This window comes from Psammomys obesus, unplaced genomic scaffold (assembly GCF_907164565.1).
Source record: "Psammomys obesus unplaced genomic scaffold, mPsaObe1.curated_primary_1811, whole genome shotgun sequence".
Taxonomy (NCBI): domain Eukaryota; kingdom Metazoa; phylum Chordata; class Mammalia; order Rodentia; family Muridae; genus Psammomys; species Psammomys obesus.
Window position 1 is genome coordinate 44,487,614 of NW_026596051.1, and position 26,886 is coordinate 44,514,499.

Below are 26,886 nucleotides of genomic sequence, written 5' to 3' on the forward strand. Positions count from 1 at the left end.
AGGATTAATGGGCACCATTAACCAGACTCAAGATGCCCACAGAAGTCCGGCCAGGAGAAGGGTTTCAAATTCTACCTCTGCTTTGAGTCTATCACCTGTCTTCTGACCAGTTACAAGTACATCTTTTAAGTCAAAGAAATATCATCATGTAAAGGAGTTTTTAAAGCATTGCCTGAAAAAAAAAAAAAAAAGTTGGCTTTCTTAGCTCTGTTCATATTGTTACCCAGAAGAAAATGTTACAGCAAGGAAAAAAAAAAAAAAAACACAAAAACCACAATGATTTTCCCCAAGGTTGAAAACTATAAATTTAAAATCATAGTCTCTCCCCTTAGGCAGGTTCTCTAGGAATGGAAAAATCAATGTTTTGATGAAAGAAAATGGAAAATGTTCTAATTATCCGAGAGGTGGCCAAAACGGGTCAGGCTTTCTCCATGTGCCCAGGGCGTAAGCACATCAGGTCTACCAAGTACAACAGACTGTTGCAGCCTAGGCAGGAAGCCTTGGCTACACAGCACCACACGCCAGGGATCCTCCCACTTGTCCTGCGGCATTTCACACTCACACCCGCCCCTCCCTGACCACTTACGCTTTGCAGACAGGAAACACTAGAAAAGATTCGAGCTTATTTTTCTTCTTTCTACTCATGTATAAAAATTACATGCATTTTTATACATGAGTATGGGCCCTGGTTTTGTTATCTAAATATGCATTTTCCAATAATGCTGATGACCGACAAGAAAAAGAAAAAAATTATACAAAGGAAACTAGTTTGTCATCACAGCGTCAAGGGAAAGGAAGGACGTAAAGACCGGTGAGAGCACCGTGGCGTTCTATTCAAAACCTGCTTCTCTCAGGACACATGCTCCACTGCTGGCCAGTTAGATAACCAATACTCAAATGATGTTTGGCTTTAATTTTTAAGAAATATTATTCAAACTCTTACTATGCATCAGATCTGCTTCTAATAAATCTTTGGCCTAAAATTATTTTGGATTAAACCAAGGCTTTGCAGAAATGTCACAGGGGAATAGAAGAGAAAAACAGCAGGACTCACATTAGCTCCTTAAACATGAGAATATTTCCCCCAAAAAATGTATTAATTCTTAAAGAACAATACAGATAATACTTTTAAATCAGAAAGTTGGAGAGCAGAAAAAAGTTTCTAATTAAAAATGTTCCTTATCCCCAAAGATTTCATTGTACCATATACTGGAAAATAGAAAAATTGTATATGTAAACATCTGAAATGGCAAATCTGTGCAAAACTATACTTAAGGGCTCTGACTTTTTGAGACACATAAAAGTTAAAACTTTATGATTAAAAGATAAGAATGTCAAAGAAAAGCTGTATTAGTAACATGTGTTGAAAATATAAAATAGATATCAAAATGCTTCACATAAAATAAAAAACCCTGACTTATAGTTTGTTCACATCCAAAAAGAAAACAGGATAATAGATCAATAGCAGCACAGAGCTTAATCTTAACTGATGATGCTCTTCTCCCTAAGTACAGCAAGCACTGTGCCCGCAAACAGAACACTGCTCTAAGTGTCTCCGCCAGTGTGGGCTGCCTGAAAACCCAGCCTGCGGGGCTCTGCTCTGATGGAGTGGGGCACCAGAAAGGACATGTGATTATCAAGTTAGAAACTAACATTCAGAAGGGGGAAGTGAACGTGTAACTGGAAGTTTTAATTCCAACAAGAATTAATTTAATTCCAAACCCGAAGCGGTTATTCCAAACCTTACTGCAGGACTGAACTTCTTATACCTATGCGCCTAGGGTACAGCATTCAAAGTACTGAAAATCCCTTTAAGAAAAAAAAAGTACCTTGGGAGTTGGGTACAAAAATAAATAAATAAATAAATAAATTGGCAGATTTAGTATGCATAAGCTTGAATTTACCCAAATAGCTACTTAGTAAGTAAAATGTATCAATCCTTACCCTTGAGGTGAGAGTTTATCCAGCCATCCAGATTTAACCTTTGCTGCGGAAGATCCATAGAAGCAGGCATAGGGAGAGATGGCATTTGAGATGGCTGATGAATCAGTATTTCCACTTGTGGAGCTTAAAGGATAACTGTGTCTATTAAAAGGGTCCAGGTAGAAGGCTTTTTGAGTCCTAGACTTAGATGCTTTTGAATTTTTTCTTCTTAGGCTCTGGAAGCATTCCTCCACTGTTGAGTACTCTGACTCAGAAGCTGAGTCCTTGGGAGGGTTATTTTTATCCTCTCGGAGTATCCAAATGTCTTCTCCTTTGTCTTCACTCACTTCTTCCTTCCTGTTATCATATATGCTAAAGAGAAAAGAATGGTAATCAAATTCAAAATGATATGGTTAATTTAATCTGTCAGTTAGATCTTTAAAACTTATACACCAACCAACCACAAAAGTTGAGGCTAAAAGGTCTTCACTGCACAATTAATTCAGCTTGTAATTTTAAAACCTTTCTCAGGGACCTGGCACCCAACTATGAAAATCTGAGTTTAGATCCATTTAACCCATTAAGAAGCCACTTAAGCCATATAAAACCAGGAATAGAGATGATGTGTGTCCATTATCTCAGGACCGGAGAGGCGGTGACTGAAGGAACCCAGGGGCTTACTGCCAGCCAGTCTAGACAATCGGAGAACACCAGGTTAACAGAGACACCGTCTTTCACAGTGCAAAGCTAAGCTGTAGAACAGTTGAGGAAGACATCTAACCTTGACCTCTGGCCTCTATAATCCGTGCAGACCTACACACAGGTGAAAACAAACGAACTTGTTGTGTCCAGATGCATGTGTGTGTGCATGACACATCTTCTCCAGAAAAAAATTCCAGTAGAAACATTCTATCATCCTAGGATATATGTGGGCACTGTAAAAGCCCTATGTATAATTTAATCATATTCTGCCCTCACGAAGGTTAAGTGCAAGTAACAATGAATAAAATCCTTTCATCAAGCTTTAAACTTCATAAAGAGCACACAATTAATGTCCTCCTCAATTTCTAGTCTCCAGGCAACACATTGAACTACTTAAAGACCTTACTTCATACTGGCCTACCTGTCCAGCATATTTGAAGGGCTCCAGGGTCCACCTTACCATAAGACAGCAGAGAACAAAGCTGACAGCTCAGTACTGTGTTACAGTGCTACTGAGGAAAAGCACATTGCCAGCCAACAACCAAGCAAAGGTTAGCATATTTCCCAAGCTGAAAGCTGGGCTGAATGTAATGTTCCCTAGAATGCACTCATAACAGCTAGGCATATTCCTATATATTTCAAGAATGAAACAATAAGTTTACTCATTTTATTAAACACCATTACAAAGAAGTTTTTACCAATCAATGAGACGGAATGCAGGTCACATACATCTCTGTGAGTACAGTGTTCTAAAAGCTGAAACTTAGAGATGCATGCAACATAGCTCTTTTTCATTTCCTATCGTAATTATCACTTATGAGGACGCATCATTTATTTTCCACTCAAGTAAATCCACAACAGTATTAGTTTTGGAAAATGAAGGTAGAAAATAATATGAATATGAATAATACTTCAGCATAGTAAGTTCTACTATAATAGAAAGAAAGAAAAATATAACTTTGGGTCTTTCTCTTACATGTTACCAAAATAAATGAGTAGTCCTGCAATCTTCCCAATGGTGAATCTCTAATACAAAGGACACATTACATTTTCATAGTGCTAAGCTCAGTGTCCCTTTTTCCTTTGTACTAGCATATATCCCAACTGAAGAGCAATAACCTAATGGTGACAATATCTGTAAAACATATATTATATATTTGGTGGTACTTAGATTACAGAAACTTTAAATTCAAATATGCACCTAATGTGCATTTTTAAGCAAAATCATGGCAGCTAAAACACTTGAAGACACATATCCCATTTCAATTCATATAAATCTTTTTAACCTTATTCTGGCTTTATGATTTTTTTACGGTGTCCAACCAGACTTGGAAACTAAGTTTAATAAATATCAAATCGATTTTCTAGGGGGAAAAAAGTGAACACAGTCACTGCACACTCACCAAACTCGGTAAGAGTGAATGGACACAGTTAACAGGAGACAAAAATAACCTGCTGCAGATACCACTCAACTTCTAGAACAAAAGTCGCTACCCCGCTTCCATGACAGCTCGGGAACTAAAATGAATACTGTCCAGAAAACATTCAGGCAGGAAAGAAAAGCCTCGGACTTGCCCACGTAAATGAGTAAGAACTGCCAGGTAAATGACTAAGGTAAATAAGTAAAAAGTCGACATCTTGAAGGCTTCTGCTCATTGGCAGACGCAGAGACGCTCACCTTGACCTGGTTAAGATGGGGCTACTTGCAGTGGCCGCTTCCTCTTTAACAGTGTCCTCATGAGGCCAAAACTCATTCTTTATAGATCGCTTCTGTTTAAAAAAACAAAAACAAACAAATAAAAACACATTCACTGTTTTGATTATTGATTTACGTAATTATTTATGGTGTAACCATATTTCACAAAGACCTACAATATTTGAGTTTATTTTTATTAAACAAACTTAACCTTAGATCATTTTTTTCTGTTAAAAACACTGCAAAGGAAAAAAAAAATCAAACAATTTCTGATGTCCTCAGAATTTAATTTAAATTAATTCATTACATTAACTATGAACAAGCAAAATGTTAGCTAACAACATAGCACACACGCTTTGACTCCCCTCTATGACTGTTTAGTTGTGGATTTTAGGTGATTCTGCTTTATCTTATGGAGGGAGGGTATGGATCAGACCCAAGGCCTTGTACATGCCAGACAAGTATTTTGCTATTTTGTTACTTCCTTAGCTGTTTCTAACATGCATTTTTCTCCCATATCTTTTTTTTTTTTTTTTTTATATATATATATCAAGTCGAAGGAATGGACTAGTGAACTGGGGGAAGTAACAGAAACAAAGCTAAATCCTTAACCTAAACGAAATGCACAGACAGAAACTTCCATACTGGAGAAGACTGTCTCCAAGTATAAGGCCAAAGAAAAGTCTAAGGAGGTTCACACTACAGTGATTTTTAATTATTTTAATGTTTGAAGTTCTTCAATGCACTGTTCTGTATTACTGAGATCACAGTAAAAATGTGTCTACATGATTCATAGCTAAAGACACAGATTATCATAATTTAACCAAGCTAAGGTTTTACTGGAAATCTTGTTGTACAGCATCGTTTTAATGACCTATAGGAAAACAAAAAAGCATGGAGAAGCTATAGAACAAATAACTGCTTATGGAAACATAAAAGAAAATGAATGAGACTAACCTTGGAACTTTCTAGTTTCTGGAAGAGAAATGTCTCTCCATAAGGAAAGATGGAAGTTGAATTATCCTCATTTGAATCTTTTGGAGGAATTACAGAATGAGAATGGAAAAGATGAATAATGTGGAATAGTGCAAAAAATAAAGATAAAAGCATTATTTAATTATTTTATAGCAATATCACAACTTAAAGATTATTCTACATGAGTCCAGAATGATACGGCTAACTCCTACCTCCTAAACCAAATCTCCCCAGTCTTCATAATACCTATCACTCACTTGACTTTAAGGTCACTAACTCTGAAGTCAGAACCAGTCACATATCGCCCTAGCAGCCTCCGAGGTCCTCAGGAAGGTAACCAAGAACACGGCCTGTGTACCTCGGGAACCGCCAGGATGCACTTCAGGCTAACTCAGAAAACCAGTAAGATTTTAAGAGGGAGGATCTACACTTTAACACTCAACAAACGACTGTACAGAGTCCATTGATGTAATGGCTGGGAATCACCTAAAACTTGAGAACTCCTGTGACGTAAACCCTCTCAACTACTCACACTACTGCAGAGGAGTAATTTCAAGAGAAGAGCCTCTATCTTTGAACTGTTGTGATCTACAGGAAAGAATCTTTAGCATTTGCATTTCGCCTAGAAAAACTTTTTTTTCAAAAAGTAGAGTAATTATTCATTTGCTATTTTATAGTCAAGAAAAATGTTCTGGAGTCTGTGTAAGCAGATTTGAGAATACCAAAGAGAAAGGTCCAACCAATGATCAGCTTACCAAAATAAGGGGATCAAACTTTTCACCCTAGCAAAGTAATTTTTCATACATAATTATTCTCTAGCTCTGACTACCACAAGCATTTAGTTGAATACCTTTGGCTAATGATAAATGAGGAATATGTTTAAAATATCATTTGCTTGAAGCATGTGCCAATTTTTAGGAGTCCCAGTGCCCTTGTATTACCACTCAGGGATAAACTAATGCAGAGACTCACTTATCAGTGTCGAAGACTTTCCAGCTGAGGTAGCAACACTTCTTCTGTCACGGAAATAGCTTAAAGCAAAAAGAAAAGTCAGGTCATTATAGTGTCTTGGATACAGGATGCATGGAGATATGTACATCCTTCTAAGATTTAGAATTTAAGAAGGAACATCAATATGCAAATGTTGATCTGGCTTCAATTATAAAGGACATATTCCACCAATCTGTTTTTGTATTTAACATTCAAGAGAGAGATTTCATCAGACATTATAAGTCATTTAAATCCCCTCCCTGCAACACACAAAATTTAAATATATATATATTTAATAATATATTTAATAAATATATATATATATACTTTCAAGTATTCATATGTACTCATCTTCAAAACTGTTATATGTCAGAAACAAGCTAATTGAATAGATGTATTTATAAAGTTATTTTGACATTAACTTTATAACATTTTATAAAAAATATGTTCTAAGAACTAATACAAAAATGCTTCTTCTTCAAATCCCTTACAATTTTGAGAGCCAGACATGATATGTACACAACGAGAATGTAGCATGAAAATAGCAATGACAGAAATAGAAGATAACAATGAACAGTATCAAAAATGAAAAGGACCTCTCTACAAAAGCTGAGACCATTACAGAGATATATTAATATGAAAAAGTTTATGTCCAAAGCATTGGTGAACTAGACATTAACCATGTATTTAAATAATTACATCTGAAAAGATTAAATAAAATTTTAGTAGTTCTATTTCTACCAAAAAAGTTTAACTTAGTAATGAGTAATACTCCCACAAAACCTCCAAAAAAAAATTGAACATACAATTAAAAAATAATATCAATCCTAAAAAAATGTACTGAAAAATGGATGATAAATATCTATCCCTCAACTTATCTTGTTAATAAAATATAGATGTTAATCAATTAAAAGCAAATACATAAATATTGCCACGACATAAATTTAATGTCAAGTCTGCCAATCATAAAAAGAATAATATAATCAAATAAAATTTACATCTAAGAAATATTTATTTTACGAGTAAAACAATGTCATAAAAATTAACAATATACTGACAAAATTTAATTAACAAAACATATCCATATATAATAAAAATTGTCACCACCTGGAAGGAAGACTATTAACCTAGAAAGGTCTTTTATGAGAGAAAGGTACCCTAAACGCAGAAACTAAAGGCTAAATGTTTCCCCTGAAGAAAGGATATCTACTTCCATCATTTATGCTCCCAATATTCCAGTGGTTTTAGCCTATGTAAAAAGAGAGCAAAATAGTACTATATGCCTGCAGATTTAAAAAGGAACAATCCTGTGCATGTTTGGTTTCATTGCTGCTTTAAGCAGGGCTTTATTCCATAGCTGAGGCCAGGCTTGCATTCACTCTTCAGCCCTGTCAGGCCTGAAGCTCATGGTCATGATGCTACGCCAGAGCTTCTGAGTATGGGATAATAGGCGGTTTTTGCTACATGTTCTTCTCAGGCAATTCAGTAAGGCACAGCCACAGGAGAAAGAGTGAATATAACTTTAACAGTTCCACATTCTAACAAAGAACAATTGGGAAAAACAACTTGAAAATTCAATTCTTCTTGTAATAGTACATAAAAACATGAATGCCCCTAACTATTTTTTAAATGAACAAACCCTTGACAGTAGACGTTGAAGGACTACTTGGAAAAATAAAATAGGATTTTTAAATTAATGGATACACATTCCTAAACTGGAAGTTTCAATGTTATTAAATATCAATTCTCCCCATACTAATACATATATATGTAATAAACTCTAAAAAATAATATTTCAAGTGGATTTAAAAATAGATGTTACTAAGATGACTTGAAAGTTTACATGTAAATGAACTAGAGTGGCCAACGTAAATTTTCAAAGAATAACAGAATTGGAGGACACATGTGATGTAACTTCAATATTCTAGCTACAACTACCTCAATCAAATCAGCAAGCCCATAACGAAACAGTAGACACACAGCGGAGGAATGGAACAGAAAGTCTGCATATAGTCCCACAGTCTATGGCCCAGCTTTTTGTTTAAAATATACAGCAATTCTTACCATCAGCAGAAAAGAGCAAAGAAGTCCTGAGTTTTTCAGAGAAATGGTTGGGACTACAACACATTCTACTGAGCAAGGCAAGGCAAGCCAAGGCAAGAACCTCTGCTCTGAGGTTCCTAGCTTTATATATTCAGATGTGAGTAGATAACCTTGAGGAACTACAGAAAACATTAACATAAAAAGAGGGAGAGGCAGATACAGGGAATCTAAGGGGGCTCTAAATTGGGAGCAAAAGATAAATACAGAAGAAGGAGGGAGGAGGGTAAAATAACAGTAAGAATGTCTGAAAAAGTCATAATCATTTAAATGAATCTTTCTCGTCTGGGCTGACAATGCTTCCCCAAGAGCCATAGACTAACAAAAATTATATCACCAGGCAGGAGAAACCCTCTTTTAAGTTGTTGGTTATGGACTCCTAAAACATTAGGAGTCTCCAAGAGACTCCTAAAACATTAAAGATTATTCTTATTATTCTCAGTGAACTGTCACAGACTGAAGGTAAGTCCTATGCTGAAGACACCATGGACTTCTGTACAGGGCCCAGAGGATCTGTGCTGAACCTAACATGAAAGCCTCCATTCTGAGGACTAGCTTCCTGGTACCAGAAGGAGTAGCTATGTACATTTTCAAAGGAAGGAACTAACCAATAGTCCTTCCCAGCTATGGCACCTATGCACCACAACAATGAGCAACGTGGCATTGAACTCTTCGGGTTCAGGAGTGGCACACGTACCTTGGCAGGTGCCATCAGTTCTCTAATTGGACTTAGGACCAATTCGACAAGAAGGATATCTTGTCTCATACTGGAATCTTGAGCAGCTACCCAAAGCAAGGGAGGTCACGGATCTGGAAAAGAATCTACAACCTTCACCTTATGGAACCAGCACAACCCGTAACTACATTCTAAACATGTGTCCTTACACCCACCGATATCTGGACTTCTCTCCCCTCATCAAGGAAACTACTCTCAGCATCAGAAATAGACCATCATAAACAACCACAACTCATCACAGTACAGAGTGTGGAATCCAGTCCCAAATGATACATCTATAAAACAACTCTGGCAAATAAGACTTAGGGATCATGGCGAAGGAGGGGATGTAAAGACTGTAAGAGCCAGAGGAACAGGGAGCTTTCTCTGAGACTGCATCTCCTACAAAAAGTACACCCTTGAAGTTTCAAGGCTATGACTGTCTAAAGATGACCTAAACAAGGATGGCAGCAATAAACATGCTAATGACGAAGGAGGAAGACTCAAGAAGCCCCAAGCCCATACAAAGAGCTACAGGCAACTAAACAATGCTGAGAGCAGGAGAAATAGTCTTCTTCATGGAAGATCACACAGATTGGTTAACCAACACCAACTGGTCATTTCTGAAAACACATACATGCAGGTAAGATAATGAACTGAGTCAGGTTGTTTTATACACTTAGAGGAAAAATCGAATAATTTAATACATATGATATGACAGTAGAAGAGGCCCAGAGGAATGCTCAGAGCTCTTACTGCATTTCCAGGGGTCTAAGACCTCCATTTCTAGTACCAAGACAAGAGGGTCACAACTGCCTCTACCTCCTGAAATCCAGCATTCTCTTCTGGTGTCTGAGCACACCAGCACTCACACACATATACACCCAACACACACACACACCAACAAACACACATGACATACCCCCAACACACACCATACACACACACACACACACACACACACAGATAGAAAAAGAGAGAGAGAGAATTAAAAGTAAAATAAATCTTTTATAAAAAGAAGCAGAAGGAAGAACTAAAGAGGCGAAGGCAACTCTTCCGGCGATAGGGAAGGTCCAAGGGAGAAGGCATTAGGGGAGGGAAAGAGAGAAGAACAAAGTATGATAGATATGAAGACTTCATGAGGAAGCACGTTGCTTTGTAGGCTAATTTTAAAAACTGAAAATGTATTTCAGGAAAACAAAACCCCACAGTTTTAAAGAAATAACAAAATGCCTTATTCTTGGAGCATGAGAATGTCCTAACCAACTCTCATGAGCTCAACCTCGCACCATGCACAGTCTCACAGAGGAGTAACGCATAAGAGGAGGTAAAAGCTGCAAAAGCTTTCAAAAGCTGCAGCTCTTATATTAGTGCTGCCTCCTCTCCTGATGGTCAGGAAAAGCCCTTCGTGGTTAACGTCCTTGAGGCCTACAGGAGGCTGTTCACAGGACATAGGACACTAAATCCCAGGCCGTCTCCCTGTGCATATGTCCTAATGCTGGGTCTGCACCCTCAGAACCCACCTTTATGTAACATCCTCACCATCATCCTCACCACCTCGGTGGGCTTCTCTAGAAGGTCATAGGGTGAAACACCCTACAAAAAAAATCAGGTCTACCATTAATCTGGGACAGAAAAAAAAAATGGTCACCTTATCCCACAAATACTCCAGCCACTTCACAGATGTTCATAAAAATATGTAAAATCCACAAAACAGACGCCACTGGGCTCATAGCTCTTCTCTGGGAAAGTCCCATTATCCCTCTGGAGTTCTTGCCTTGCTCAGTAGACTTTGGCTTTATTCACTGTGTCTTTCAACTAAATGTTTTCCATCTAGAAGCTAAGAACTAAGAGATCTCTCTAACAAAAGCCTTTTGCTTTCCTGGCTCAGGGAGAGGGCACATTGGGAGTTATCCCCAATGTTCACCGAATCCTCTTTTGCCCTTTCACTTCTATGTGCTTATTGGCTTTGCAATTACCAAGGGGTGACTCATTGTTATCAGAGCTGCTGGCCCAGCCTCAAGCCTGGCTCTGCCTGGCTCCCTCCAGTTATCTGTTCATTTCAAAAGAAAACTGATAAAACACATAAAATTAAAAGATGACTGTATTACAGTTCAACCACAACTGGGGAGTAAGCCCTATCTTAGCAGGTTAGCCCCTTCCCTGTATAGTATTATAATTTATAGAAAAGATACAGCAAAGGAAAAACATGCATGTGTACAATCAGCTGTGGGGCTCGCTTATGCCAGATCTCAGGGGAAAGTTCTTGGTCCCAGGGGCCAGGGCCTCTCTTGACTGCCCATCTCCGCCTTCATTATTTGTCAGAATGAAAAAAAAAAAAAAAAGGCAATTTTAAAAGATACTTACTTCATGAGTCCATTCACCATTGTGTTTGGTTATGTAAGAGTTCAGGGGGGAAAATGAGTCAGTTGCCCCTATATCTATTAAGGGAAAAGTGGTTTGTCCTTTCAGTAAATCTAAGATGTATATTTGCTTTGCAAAGTCTTTTAAAGAAATTCTCTTCATTTGTTTTTTTTAATTTTTTCACAACTTATTCATTCTACATCCTGATTGAAGCCCCCTCCTTCAACTCCCCCCAGTCTCACCTTCCCTCCTATCCCTTTCACCCACTAAAAGAGGGAGTTCTCCACTACTGCCATCTGCTCAAAAATGTTTTTTTTGTTTCGTTTGTTAAATTTTTATTTTTATATAATATTTAGTTTATTCATTTTGTATCCCAGCTGTAGCCCCCTTCCTCATTCCCTCCCCATCCCACCCTCCCTCCCTCATCTCCTCCCATTCCCCCCTCCAAGTCCACTGATAGGGGAAGTGTTCCTCCCCTTCCATCACCCTAGCCTTTAAGGTTTCATCAGGACTGGCTGCATTGTCTTCCTCTGTGGCCTGGTAAGGCTGCTCCCCCCTCGGGGAGGTGATCAAAGAGCCAGCCACTGAGTTCATGTCAGAGACAGTCCCTGTTAAGCTTGTTAAGTGTCATCAGGACTGTCTGGATCCTCTTCTTCCACAGCCTGGCAAGGCCACACCACCAGGGGCGAGTGATCAAAGAGCAGTCAACTGAGTTCATGATAGAGGCAGCCTGTGTTCCCCTCACTCACAGACCCACATGTAGACTGAGCTGCCAATTGGCCACATCTGAGCAGGGGATCTAGGTCCTTTCCATGAATGGCCCTCCGTTGGTGCATCAGTCTCTGCAGGACGCCCTGACCTCAGATCTTTTGTTTTGTTTGTCTCCTTGTAGGACTGATGTCCCCTCCATGTCCTTCTATCCCCGCACCCCTCTTCTTCCATACGCTCCCTGCGCTCTGCCAAAAGTTTGGCTGTGAGTCTCAGCATCTGCTTCGATCCCCTGTTGGGTGGAGTCCTTCAGAGGACCCTCTATAGTAGGCTCCCTTCCTGTTTCTTCTCTTCCACCGCTTCTGGTGTCTATCCTTTTTGTCATTCTGAATGAGATTTAAGCACCCTCCCTAGGATCTTCCTCAGTGTTAGCTTCTTTAGGTCTGTAGATGTTTATCCTATATTATATGGCTAATATCCCATTATAAGTGAGTATATACCATGTCTGTCTTTCTGTTTCTGGGTTACCTCACTCAGGATGATCTTTTCTAGTTCCATCCATTTGCCTGCAAACTTCATGATTTTCTTGTTTCTAATAGCTGAGTAGTACTCCACTGTGTAAAAGTACCACAATTTCTGTATCCACTCTAAATCCCAGCAGGAGATCGAAGCAGATGCAGAGACTCACAGCCAAATTTTGGATAGAGGGTAGGGAGTCTTATGAAAAAGGGGTGTATAGAAGGACTCCGAGGGGACAGAAGCCCCACGGGTAGACCAACAATGCCAAAAACCCTGCCCCAGGACTGACTGCAGAGAGACCATGTATGGAGAGGACACAGACCCCAGATGTAGCCCACAAACAGCTCAGTCTCCATGTGGGCCCCATAGTAAGGGGAGAAGAGACAGCCTCTGTCATGAACTCTGTTGCCTACAACTTGATCACTCTCCCTGCTGGGAGACCGAGCCAGCCACAGAGGAAGTGGATCCTGGCAGTCCTGATGGGACCTGATAGGCTAGAGTCAGAAAGTAGGGAAAGAAGATTTCTGCTATCAGTTGACCAGGGGAGAGTGATGGCAGGGGGAGAGGTAGGGATTGTGGGACTGGGAGGAGATGAGGGAGGGACTACAACCAGGATACAAAGTAAATAATTAGAAAATAATAATAATAATAAATGGTGAATAAAAAAAACAATAAGCTAAGGGAATAAATTATATTTTAATATAGTATTATATAGCAGTTATTACATAAAATATGTACGAGCATGTTAAGGTCCTCATTTTAGTGCTGAGACACCAAGCTGCACTCAAATAGCATATTCAGATATCTATGAGTCAGTAGAGGCGGCAGCCTGTAATGTCCAGACGTGCAGAAGCTACGGCAGGAGTACTGGGAGTCTCAGGCCTGACCGTGTTACCCAGGGAGGGCCTTTCCTCAGACAGAAGAAGAGGGCGTCTATGGCCACTCTGCTGCATCTGTGGCAAAAGCTGAAAACCATGCAGAGAAGAATGAACACACAGTGAACGGGTGACTTCAGACACACTAGGAAGAGCCAAGCAAACTGGCAGGGTGACTTCTCAATCAACTAGAGTTTAGGTCTCCTATGACAAGGTTTTGCTTGTTTTGTCTGCATGGCTTTTTGTGTTAACAGTTTACATTTTATATAGTTTTGAGGTGTCCGGTATTTTACAACTTATGAATAATATTTTCTGCTCTGAAAATTAAAAAGAAAGAAAAAAAGAATAACATAATCAAGCGAATATTCAGCATGCCCACAGAAGTTATTATACTATGGTATATGTATGTGTGTGTGGTTTGTGTGTGTGATACATGTATATTAATGTGCAATTGTTCATATGCATGACACACAAGTAAAAGACAAAGAATGGCACTAAGTAGCTTTCCATTTTGCACTCTGCTTCACTCTGCCTTTCACGGTCTCACATTTCGGCTAATATACTAAACAACTGACCAACAAGCTCATGGTTCCACCAATCTCAGCTGGGGTCATAGGCCTATAAAGCTCTGGTAACACTTCATGTGGGTTGGAATTCAAACTCAGGTTCTAGTGCTTGTACAGCAAATGCTCTTACCTCCTGAACCATTTCTCCAGTCCCTTTTCTATTTCTGTTAATCACTAAAACTGCCAAGAAAAGACCTGATACACAGATTACTGTACAGCTCCCTGTACAAACTTCAATTATATAGTATTTAGGAAATGCAGTCAAACCCCAGAAATAGTCAGTCATGTACCATGAATAATCATTTAGGAATGTTTTTAAAACTGCAGTTAATGCAGTGGTAACGAATGATCATTACAGACTTGAAGGCAAAAGGGAAACAACCAAGTTCCTTAAGCAAACATTTAAAAGTGCCCTGAGGTTTCATAATGTCTTATCTAACACAGGTAAATCTACCTTCAGAAAACAAAGGGTAGGTTACCTACAGCATAGAACAGCAATGTGATTTAAAAAAAAAATTATATGAATTAATTCAATTTACATCTCAGTCATAGGCTCTTCTCCCCTGTCCTATTCATCACAATAGGGGAGCCCATCTACCAGACACCTCTGCTCATCCATTCACATGAGGACTGAGTTCATCTTCCTTCCCTGTAGGCGGGTAAGGCAGCCCCATCAGGGCGAAGTAATGAAAAAGCAGGCAACATAGTCTGTGTCAAATATATCCTCCATGCCCCTAATTAGTGGGCCACACAAAGCCTAAGATGCCCAGAGGATACTTATAGGATACTCCAGACCATGCACTATCTTTGGTTGGTGCTCCATAGGCCCCTCTGGGCCCTGGTTGATGGGCTGTGATGGTCTTGTTGAGCTTTTGCCACCTCTAGGTCCATTTATCTTTACCCTCTCTTTTCTATGCTTTGTCCAATATTTGCTTGTAATCTTGGTATCTGTTTCAAGCCATTGCTGGATGTAGCCTCTAAAAGGACAACTCTGGTGGGCTCCAGTCTACAAGCACATCGGTACCCTTAATAGTGATAGGGGTTGGCTTTCTTCCATGGGGTGGGTCTTAGGGTTGGGCATTGCCTCAATTTCTCCTCTATCTGTTCTTTGTCCACGCAGATCTTATAAGCAGGGTAACCACGTTCATAAACACATTGACTTGTAATTGCCAGAAACTGAAAGCAACCCAGGTGTCCCTCAACCAAAAAATAAGACACAGAAACTGTGGTGCAGTTACACAGTGGAATACCACTCAGCCATGAAAAACAGGAAAATCAGGGAATTTGCAGGCAAATGTATTGACCTACACCCTGAGTGAGGTGACACAGACCAAGAACGACCCGTGGTAGGCACTCACTTATAAGCAGATTTTAGCCGTATAGTGCATGACGGTTCTGTCACAATGCACAGACCCCAAAACGATAAGCAACAAGGAGGACCCAAGGGAGGACATGTAAATCTGACCTGTACGGGAAAATGGAAGAGACAGAGGTAGTGGTTGAAGAGCAGGAACAAGGTAGAAGAGGGACAGAGAGAAACAGCGGTGGAGATCAGACCTGGAGAGAGTAGGGGCGGGAGGGCAGAAGACATGCAGAGAAAGAGAAATGGTGGGTGGGGGCATCTCTGTGACAAGCTGCTGGCCTAAATCAGAACAGGCCCCAGGGAGGGTATCAGGGGGACTCTAGTGAAGACTCCTAGTAGCAGCGGCCATGGAGACTGAAGAGGACACCCTCTGTCTAGACAAGACTCCTAGTGGACAGGGGAGATCACCACCCACAACAACCTCAGTCTAATGGGAAATTTTTAATGCACATGTCTGTCTCTACCTGTGAGCATCTCAGAAATGCCCTTAGACTAAGAATAAGTGGTCATTACAGGATGGCAGCAACCAAGTCTACCACTTTATCACAGAAACATTTTAAATCTCCCAGCACAAGTTGAGTTTAATATGTCCTTTTTGCTTATTTGTTTACAAGAAAGTGAGAGTTAATGACCTTTGAGTAAATTCCTACGCATATGGATACACATTCCTACCCTCTAACGATAAACCCATTCTTTAAATTTTAATTATATGTTCAAGTCAGAAGTGTGCAGATCTTGCAGTGTTTGTTGGGTTTCATTTTATTTTATTTTCCATAGGGCAAACAAGGAAGGCAGCTAGGGTCCGCCGAAGACAACGTTCCTAACTGCCAAGCCTGAAGACCCGAGTTCGATCCTCAGGCCCCACAGGGTGGAAGGAGAGAACCCCTTCTTACTAAGTGTCCCCTTCTCTTTATACATAAAACAAACTAAAATAATTCTAAAAGAATACATTGTTTTAGAGAAAGCATTTAAGAGGAACAAAAGCTGATTTCCGGCTGCTTACCATTCTTCTGCTAATATGAAATGTTCCTTCAATACAAAATATGATGCTGATTCTTCTTACTCCAGTGCTAAGGAGTACTGTCTGGGCACAAACACGACTTGGAATGCTCTAAGAGTGACTCTCCCCACTCGATCACATTCCCTACACCATTCTTAGGACCCCTTGCTAGCCATTATTCTACAAACTGAAAACTTGCATTTGATCCCTACATTTTAACCTTCTAAAATTCGTGTTTTCCAGACTTGAACATCTCCATGCTAGAAAGATCCTACCTCAATGTCTACAGCCCACCCTAACGTTAGGGTCACCGGCAACACCTCTGATGGCCCCAGGCCAGGCAGACTGCTTTTCCAGGCACAGTGGGGTCAGCTGGAGTACTTATGGGAAAGGGGTGTCCTGCCCTCTCCAATTTCCCTAATATGAAAATCTCCGAGTAGAAACTGAGTGCCCTGCATCTAGATAGGCAGGGGCAGGCGGAGCACAAACCACAGGAGGCTGCAGGCTGGCACAGTACAGCTGAATTGCAGTAACTCCGTTCCGGGAAAGTCTGCGCCCATTCCTAGGATTCCCCAATTCCTTGTCTCCCTGTTCCCAGCTGCTCTGGAGGTTGAGGCAGAACGGTACTAAACTCAAGGACTCCTGGGCTACAGAGTAAAGTTAATAGCAGACTGGGCAACTTGGTAAGCACCTGTCACAAAATAAAAATGGTAAAAATAAAAGACGGTTCTGTGATAGAACATTTGTCTAGCATGCAGTGGCCCCTCCTAGGCTCATCCTCAGCACCAATGAAACAATACACATACACACATAGACACACACACAGACACACGTGTGCATACACACAAACAAAATCAGTCCAAACCTCATAACGAGAGCTATCCAAGCTCTGCAATGACAGATTAGCGGGATTTCTGTATCTTAAAATGCCTGCACACTTACCTTCCGGGGTGTGTGCATGCTCCAGCCTACCCCTTCTTTCCGCCAGATTCTTACTCTTCCCATATCAAGTGTAAATCTTTATGAACACTTTTTCTCGACAAACTCTAACTTTGCTTCAAAAACAAATGAGTTTATAAAATTACTAATTTTATTAGTAATTATTAGTAAATTACTAAAGTAATTACTCTCCTTTATGCTTTCTGGGCATTTTGCTATCAAAGTATATAAGATAGTCTTCCACATAGTGAAGAAGTCTGTGTTGTTTTCCTTATCTAAGATGGACTCTCACTACGTAGCCAAGCCTGATCTGGAACCTAAAATCCTCCTAGCTTCTGCCTCTAGAGGACTGGGTTTACACACATGAATCACCATGGTTTGCTAGAAATTCAAAAGCTGCGGAAATGGCAAGTCTGGATTTTATCTGTTCTGGGGAAGATAGATCTCCATCACCTCTCAGCTCTACACCGCCCCTTTCTTTCCCATGACTGCCAAATCTGCCTTTTCCTCTTCTTTAAACACTCTAAAGATACTTTATCCAAAAGAAGGGCTTCCGCAAGCTGTGCCAAGTACCAAACAGTTTCCTGAACTACGCACAAAAACCATTAAACTGAAGGAGAGAAAAAGAACACATTTCTTTCAGTTTCTAAGACACATATTCTATTTTCCTCAGGACAATCCTACATGGGATCAGAGGACACTCCCAGAATTCCCAGGCGAAACCAAAAAAAGAGGCTAGTCACAATGTCTGCTCTAGGCTCCACAGCATCAACTCAAAGTCAAGACAGAAAAGAAGGAAAGCATCAAGACATTCCCTGCTCCCCCACACACACTAGACCTACCCTCCAGAGAAAAGGAACAGATGTGAATTCAGAAACAAGTCAAGGCAAGAAAAGAAAAACTGAACCAGAATGTCAACTGTGTCTGATAAGTTAGGAGAGAGGACAAAGGGAGAAGATGAAAAAATATTGTTATCGGGCACCAAACTTGCATGTAATATCTTTTGTAAATATTATTATTTGGCCAAAGAGAAACTACCATTCTTTAATCCACAGCTGTGGTGGATAGGTCATATTACAGCGCTGTGAAACTGCACGAGAGCCTCTATAATACAGAGGACCACAAGGAAAAACAGTGACCTTTGGGACATGTTTTTATTTGGTTCTCCTTTTAGGAACTGAGTACATCCCAGCAGCCCAGAAAGCAGGCATGCACCTGGCTTACTCCGTGCTGAGGATCATCTAACCCAGCTTCTTGCATGCTAGGAAAACACCACCAAATGGCCTCACCTCAGCGCTCCCCACTCCTCATTATGTCTCTATTTCTCTTTACTCCACGAGAGAAGAAAATAGAGACTTCAATGACCAAGTCTGAAAACCACACTGTGAACACTACACGGACATTAGTTTATAACAAATCTCGATGTTATGTTACTTCTAATTTTTAAAGGTTCTCATTTTTAATATCAAGAGGCTTTCATATGACGCAGAGACACTTTCTATCCAAAGGAGTCAAAACTATACCACTCTGGCATTTGGAGAAGTTTAGACTGAGGCACGTCATGCATGTTTTAAAACCATCGGGTGGGAGGGCAGTGCTCTCACCTTGGCATGACTTCTTAAAAGCAGAAGATGAAATTTCCCAGTGAAGGGAAGAGCACCCTTACCATCAAGGACTGATGTGGAGATGCCACTAGACTCGGAGTAATTGGTCTGGACTTCATGAATGAAGAACCCTTAGCTTTTGCTTACACTTACATGGAGTTAGTTATCTATCAACTGGTTGCCCTTTGCCCCATTTAATTTGTAAGGGTTCTCACTGTCTTATCCCTTTCTCCTGTGCGAGGGTTCCTGTGCCTGGAACCGTTTGTGATGCTTTCTCCTCTTATTCCACCATTCATTTAATGCTAAACCTGTTCAAATTTAGCAAACATTTGAAAGGTAGAAGGTTATATAATGAGTGATATATAAACTTGAGTCAAATTCTTACACATGCAGTAAAACCTTTTTGGAAAATCAATATTAAGAAGTCCTACCATAACTCGCATGGTATGATAACCAAAGGGTATGGCAGTGGTGTGAATACCTTGGTGGTAGCCAGCAGCTCTGTAATTAGTCTTAAGACCCACTCAGCAAGCGGTAAAGCAGGCCTGGGAATGGGCCTAGCAACTGCCCAGGGCTGGTGAAGCCATGGGCCCTGGAAGAGAACCTGCTCGTGTTACTTTACTAAACTGGCATAATCCCCGCCGACTACTGTATTTGTGCTTAAACCCAGAAATGTGCAGTCCTCACCCTCACCAGAGAAACTTCTCAATGCAACAGACAGAGACTATTATAGAAAACTATAGCCAATCGAAATGCAGAGCTCTGGAGCCCAAACCCTGGACACATCCACAAAACAAACTCCATACCTAAGGGTTACGCAACACTGCAGAAGAGGAACCAGAAAGACTGTAAGAGCCAGAGGATCAGAGAGTTTGATGTGAGGCTGCGCTTCCAGGTAATTGCAGAAGCCACACCCATGAAGTCTTACTAATTTGACGGGCTGAACATGGTCTGAGCAAGGGTAACAACAACAGACATGACAAAGTAGACTGGGGGTGGAAGGGCTCCAAAGGCCTCAGCCCTGTACCAAGAACTGTGCAGGTAACAGGAGTGCCGAGGGTGTGAGAGGCAGACTGCCTCAGGGAGGAGCACACAACCTGCTCTCCAATACCAGACAGTCAATACGAACAAGTACCATAAAGACTGAGTAGGTTGTACTTAGGAATCCATATACATATATGCACATATAACAGTCAGTGAAAAAGAGGCCATGATTTTGAAAGAGAGCAAGAAGGAGATTATGGGAAGTTTTAAAAAGGGAAAGAGAGAGGAAGAAATGATGCAATTGTAAAGAAAAGTGCTAAGACCAAAAAGGAGAGGAGGACCTCCCCTATCAGTGGACTTGGGGAGTGGCAGGCATGCAGAAAGGGGAGGGAGGGTGGAATTGGAGGGGAGGAGGGAGGGGCTTATGGGGGGATACAAAATGAATAAAGTGTGATTAATAAAAAATTTTAAAAAAGAAAAAAAAGAAAAGTGCCATATTATTGAAATATTAATAACTGCAATAAAGGAGGTGGTAAAGGTCCTGGTTGCACTACTGAGTTTATCTGCGGTCATGACGGGCTTTCATCCATATGTGAACATCTTACTTTATCATCTCAAGATACACTTGTTATGCTAAATTCTCAGTCGACATATTCCAGTAACTGGACATAAGAAGGGGTGTACTGTCTGCTTCATTTGTTGTCTTTCTTCTACAGTAGTCATGTTCCTCTGCTATTTCGTTATGGTGATTTTTAAACTCAAGTTATTTTGGGTGTATCCCCTAGTCTTTCTAAAAAAATAAAATAAAATAAACACTGAATGGCAAAAAGAAGAAAAAAGGGGATTGGGTTCTGGACATTATAGAGCAAGCTAGAAGCTTATAATAATGTCACTTAAATGGCATTATTAACACCAGGTTTCACCGGTCTGATGGCATAGACACTTCTGTGGAATGAAATCTTCATTCGCTGACCCTGAGATCCTAAGACAATGAACCTAAGATTTCTACTTAATGAGTAACACAGAGAGAGCCATCTCTATGTCCAGGGTCTCTGTGAAGAATGGACAACAGACTGAAAATTATAGAGCAGGCTACGGCCCGCATATTTTATAGCTGATAGTTTTACTGCTGACTCTCAGAAAACAGACTTTGCTATTGGTTTCAGGCCTATTACAGCAAGGAGAAGTTAATCAGGGTCTGTGAAATACTTAAATTCAACCAAGACGTAAATTGCTACACCGCACCAGGATGTCTTCTTACTTCTTCTCTTGCAAATACAATTTCAATTGCCAAGGGTCTGACAGGTCAAAAAAACTCATGCAGCCAGATTCGGGCTGGGAAGAAGCCTCTGCTGGAGCTGTCGGCCTGCGGTGTATGCAGAAAGCCTACAAGAGCCATCAAGCCTGAATCACACCTCACTTCCCAGCAGAAACATGGGTGGGTCACCCCACCCTTCCCTGGGAAGAACCCAACTATTTAAGAATAACTGATAAATGGGGGAAGTTCTCTCTGCTGTAAGCTTCTCTGACACTGTCTAGCCACCTCAGAATACCTGCACCAGTGTCTGGACGACCCCGCTCCTTGAGGTTCCAGAGTTCTGAGGTCCATGGACATGGCTTCATACTGTACTTCCACCATCTTTTTACAATTGTTTTTTCCTCACTAGACTGAAAGGCTTTTCCTTTTCTATATCCTCCAGCCTAGCACAAACACTTCCAAATTCAACAGATTTGTGTTGAATTATTAATTGGTGCCAAGCACCGTGCCAGGCAACGAGAGGCTGGCTTTAAAAGTACATACCCTGCCAAAGAATAAATAATGAGGTGAAGAGATACAGTCAGCAACTCAAATTTGTGATCTGTGCCAACGGACCACAACACAATAGGAGAGAGGCTAAAGAAAGAACTATCCAGGAGGATCATGAGGAACGCATGTTCTCCCAGTGAAACCTGGGAAGGCAACAGTCTCCTATAGCTACGTATGTTCTAGAAATAGACTCTTGGGAGCTACATGCAGTACAAACAAGCTGGGGGTAAAATGTCTTAAAAACAAAACAACAAACAAGCAATGGACAGTGAAATATGCAGAGGTCAGTCTTAGAAAGGAATGCTGAAAATATTGTTGCTAAAAATAAGTAAAGTCTCTCATATTGAATACGCAAGGTTTCTGTAACAACCCTTACCTCCCAGATGTTACTTTTGTTGACCCTGGGATCTCTGGTACAGGCCGGTGTCTCAGCAGAAATGATCGAGAAGGTCTGGAAACCAGCTTGCTCCGGCTTCTCATGGGTGTGTGGACTGGTGAGGATGGAACGTACAGATCATTCACAACCATCTCTCCTCGAAACTGGAAGAACGGGGACGGTGTGGAGTTTTCTAATAAGCCATTAGTTCCATTTCTAGAATGCGTTTCTGATGTTGGATAATCCACAGAGGGAAGGCATTCAGGGTTTGTGCTAAGAGCATTGCTGGAATTTTCTGATATTAAGTTGTCTTTTTCCGTTTGTTCTTCCACAGCTGTGCAATCCACAGCCTTCTTGGTAATCAAAGAATCTATTTTAACATTTACACTACCAAATAAAGAATCTTGCGAAGAATCCACATTCTGGTGTAGCTCTTCTTGAAAGGATGGGTCATGTGAAGAAAGAGACAGCTTATCATGTGACTTAGGAGACTGGCAATTTCCATCACTAAGGGAACTCTCAAAGGTCTCCAAGGCTGTCGGGCCAGGTCTCGGGATGCTAACGGAATCAGAACATTCTGTGCAGGTGCTGCTGCTGGAAGATGCCACACCGTGATGCTCTTTTGAGGAGCTGCCATTCTTTGTTTTATGAACATTTGCATATATCGGGATGTCTTGCATTTTTGAAAAGATCATTTGTAACTGTTTAAGTATCCTCCTACGGTGTCCTGTAGGCGATATTCCGATTTGGTGTAGCACACTCTCATTTATCGAAGCACAGTCCTTCACAGTGTAAAAACCAAATTCACGGAAATGTAAGAGGTACTGCTCCAAATTGATGCTCGTTAGAAAATCTCTGATGTCCACATTTACTTCACTGACTGAGGACATAATGGTCGCTTCATTACTACCCGAGTGCTAAAAGGCAGCACGATGAGGCACAGACAGGGATGTAGTCTTATGGGTCGGGTCGTGGCTTCTATCACTTGTGACAGAAGTTTTTAACAAAGTTATTTTCTGTTCATGCACTCAAGCCTGGGAAAAATAATTCGAATATTTTCATTATTATGAAATATACTGATATATACATATAAATAAACGATATGCATAGTTTCTTTTAGTGGTGATGGAAACGGAACCAAAACCTTGAGACATGCCAAGCCAATGCTTTTCCCCAAGTGTCATTCACAGGTCAGGTCTTAGTTTAAATTCACCCGTGGAAACAAAACAGAGACTAAGGTAACAATTGGCACCTGCTGAGACTGGGCTCTTTGGTGGCCTTGGAAGCTGGTTTCAGGGCACGAATACTGTTAAAATAAATTTTTAAAGAAAAGAAAATGAGTCTCAAAAATATAGTATATACATGTCACAAATATCATTAACTGATAAAAGCATGGTTCTGGTTCTCAAGGCATTGTGGAACAGTTGCTACTGTTCACCAAACAAAACAAAACAAAAAACAAAAACAAACAAACAAACAAAACAGCTTAATAAGCATTCCAAGAAATAGAGTAGCACAGCTGGGCAGGATAAAGACCTGGTTAACAGTCTATATAAAAGGGCAACACAGTTTCTGAAAGTATTACTTCTCTGGGGAAAAAAAAACAAAAACTACAGGTGTTACAGTCAACTTCCAAAGACTATTCTAGTCAAATAGTAAACAACCAGTCAGACACAGACTTTAGAATTGATATTAAATATTCACTGGTAGGTGTATTAAATAAGCACCCCAAAAGGCACTGGCAGATTATACTCTTGATGTCTAAGCTCCTGGTAATTTTTCTTGTTTTATTTTTATTTATATAATTTATTCATTCATCATATATCCCAAATGAAGCCCTTTCCCTCATCTCCTCCCTGTCCTCCCTGTCCTTCCTCCCTTCCCTCTTCCCCTATCCCCTTCTCTTAGTCCACTGAAAGGGGGAGTTCTCCTCCTCTGCCATCTCTGCCTTGATCAAGTCTCCTCAGAACTGCCTGGATACTCTTCCTCTGCGGCCTGGAAAGGCCCCATTGTCATGGGGCAAATGATCAAAAAGCAGGCAATTGAGTTCATGACAGAGGCAGCCCAAGCTCCCCTTACTCGGGTACCCACATGAAGACTGAGCTGCCCATGGGCTACATCTGAGCAGGTGGTCTAGGTCCTCTCCATGCACGGTCTTTGGTTGGTGCATCAGTCTCTGTAGCACCACCTGGGCTCAGATTTTTTTTAGCTTTGTTGGTCTCCTTGCGGGACTCCTGTCCCCTGGTAATTTTGCATAAGAGTTGCTCAATATGAACAACTTCCACTACAGTTTCTGACCCTTAAATAAAGCAGGCAGACCCCATTGCTCCTTACATTTTAAAAGAGCAGGTGTCATTATGCGTTGTCAATATTAACATTCAAGGTAAGACCAGCTGAATAATAATTAGGTGATTTCTAAGAATATTCGTTAACAGGAAAAACAGTAATAAGAGGGTGAAATGTCAAAGTTTAAAGGTAATGTTTTCTCTCAATGTGTTCATAGCAGAATCTAGTAGCAGGTTCAATTTTCTCCCAAACAAAGCTTTTTGCTTTTTGTTGTTGTTTCCTTACTTGTTTCTTCTTTTTCCATTTTTTAGTAGTAAACTTGGACCCCAGGTCCTCCTCTATGCTACATGAGCACTCTGTAATGGAGCTACACCCCCAGCCCTTTATGCTTTTTAATAAAGCTTGAAGGATCTCACTGTGTTGACTAAGCTGGCTTTGAACTAGTCCTAAGTCCAACTCTCTGAAGCTACAGTGGCTAGTCATTACAGATGGGTGCCGCCGGTCCTAGCATCATGGGTTTTTAAAAGAAACTAATTTATCACAGTTCTAGATGTATGTGGATCTCTGTATCTTATGCTTCAAGGAAAAGAAAATAATCACATAAAAGTTAACATAACATTTAAAAAAAAAAGGTAAAATTCCCTAAGCAATTTCCTTTCTGCAATGTCTCTGGAAATCACATCTGCTATGGTTCTCCATAGACTCAGCATATAGGAGGGAACAAATATTCATAAACTATCTCCTTAAATATTAAGAACAAATCAGCAGACACCGTCAAACAGGGAAGAGCTCTGGGAGAGAATGTCCATTGTCATCAGGCCTCACTACAGAAGCAGAGAAGTTAACATGCAATAAAAGAAAGCAGAAAATGCGTGGGGGAGGGGGCGGGGTTTAAAGGGCACAGAGCTAACTTGCACTACCAAATATAAACCACTTTACTTTGTAGATGCTTGTGCATGGTTCCTTTTCATTTCCAGGACGCTGGCTGGAACTAATTGCTATGGTGTATAAAATAAGTGAATATAGAATTCAGCTTGTTATAAAGTACAAGCACAATGTACTGGTTAATAATGTTAAAGGATCATAAGCACTGTCCTTTGGGGTAAACTAAACTCCAAATGTCACAAGGTCATTAGCCTTCACAAAAACCTATTAGAACAAAAACAACTTTGATAGAACATATGCATACTCCAAGTAAATTTCACATTTTTCTCTAAGTGGTGTCCATCAGCTCTCCAGTCGCCAAATCTGACATCTAGAGGGATTCTCCAAGCCCATCCATGTCTCACCAAGTACATACAAGAAACAGACAAACCACTGATTTTATTCCTTCCTATAGCTAAGTTGTGACCTCCACCTCCTTCCTATGCTAAGGCCCTAGGCTCAGCTGAGATTCTGTGAGCTAATTACTTGATTGATACTGTTCTGATAAAATGGGGTTAGATCCTTGTAAGAGAAGCCAAGGAGCTTCTTATCTCCCAGTCCGGGTCATAACAACCCCACCCAAGTGAGGACACAGCAAGAAGAGGGTGCCCAAAAGAGCAGGATTATAATCTGCCAGCCAGCACCTTGACATGGCCTCTGGAACTATGAAAAATGTGTTTCTGTTGCTTAAGCCAGACAGCCTGTGGTATGCTGTTATATCACCTGGTCTCACTCATACTCCTCTATTACTACTGTCTGTGCTAGGTCCCAGGGCCACCCCTTGTGCCAAAACAAACAAACAAACAAAACACCAAAGTGTTTCTGAATAAGTCTTGTTTCCTTCCTCTCATGTATCAGAGTGTTATCAAAAATCAGTCTCAAAATTGTCAAGTTTTCTTATAGTGCCATGCCACTTGCTAGCCTTTGTTTAATTAAAAGTAAAATAACATAACAATAATGATGATGATAACAGCGGCGGCGGCAGCATGTTCTACTGATGTATAGATTAAACATATGCCAAGCATCAGATCTTGTGAGTATCTCTGAAGTCAGATATTGTAAATATCTCCTGTAGGAAGTCAATTATGGTAAGAGCTTTACATAAAATTCAAACTACCTCAATCAGTCTACCAGCATCCTTCACTCTCTCTACCTCATTATTGTTACTCCTCTGAGTCAGGAAGCTTCTTATTTTTGTTCCTTTAGCATATGTTGTATCTGCTTGTCTGCTCACCATGAATAGTTCTGAGGAGGCAGGTATTACCTCCTCTATGTAGGTAACAGTTGGACCCCTAAATTAGAACGACATGCCCTTTTCTCCATATGTATCCATAATGAATGCCTGGAATGTGAATTATGGACTATCAGGGAGAGGAGTGGTTGAAAGTTTTATATTGCTAGATTTGCTGGTTTTGTGTTTGTCTATGTTTTCGTACACCAAGTCTTTCCTTTCACAGTATACAATTTATT

At 40.4% G+C, this 26,886-nt stretch overlaps 1 protein-coding gene across 1 annotated transcript in view; it reads right to left on the bottom strand.

Annotated features, from left to right (window-relative positions):
- Arap2 (ArfGAP with RhoGAP domain, ankyrin repeat and PH domain 2) overlaps positions 1–26,886 on the bottom strand; it is a 155,829-nt gene that overhangs the window by 118,969 nt on the left and 9,974 nt on the right. Inside the window, exons 2-6 of the mRNA XM_055623805.1 lie at positions 22,207–23,240; positions 6,269–6,327; positions 5,279–5,355; positions 4,304–4,395; positions 1,945–2,295 (exon numbers count right to left, since the gene is read on the bottom strand). Of these exons, the coding sequence (XP_055479780.1) occupies positions 1,945–2,295; positions 4,304–4,395; positions 5,279–5,355; positions 6,269–6,327; positions 22,207–23,096 (1,469 nt within the window). The 5' untranslated portion in view covers positions 23,097–23,240. The remainder of the gene's footprint in view (positions 1–1,944; positions 2,296–4,303; positions 4,396–5,278; positions 5,356–6,268; positions 6,328–22,206; positions 23,241–26,886) is intronic.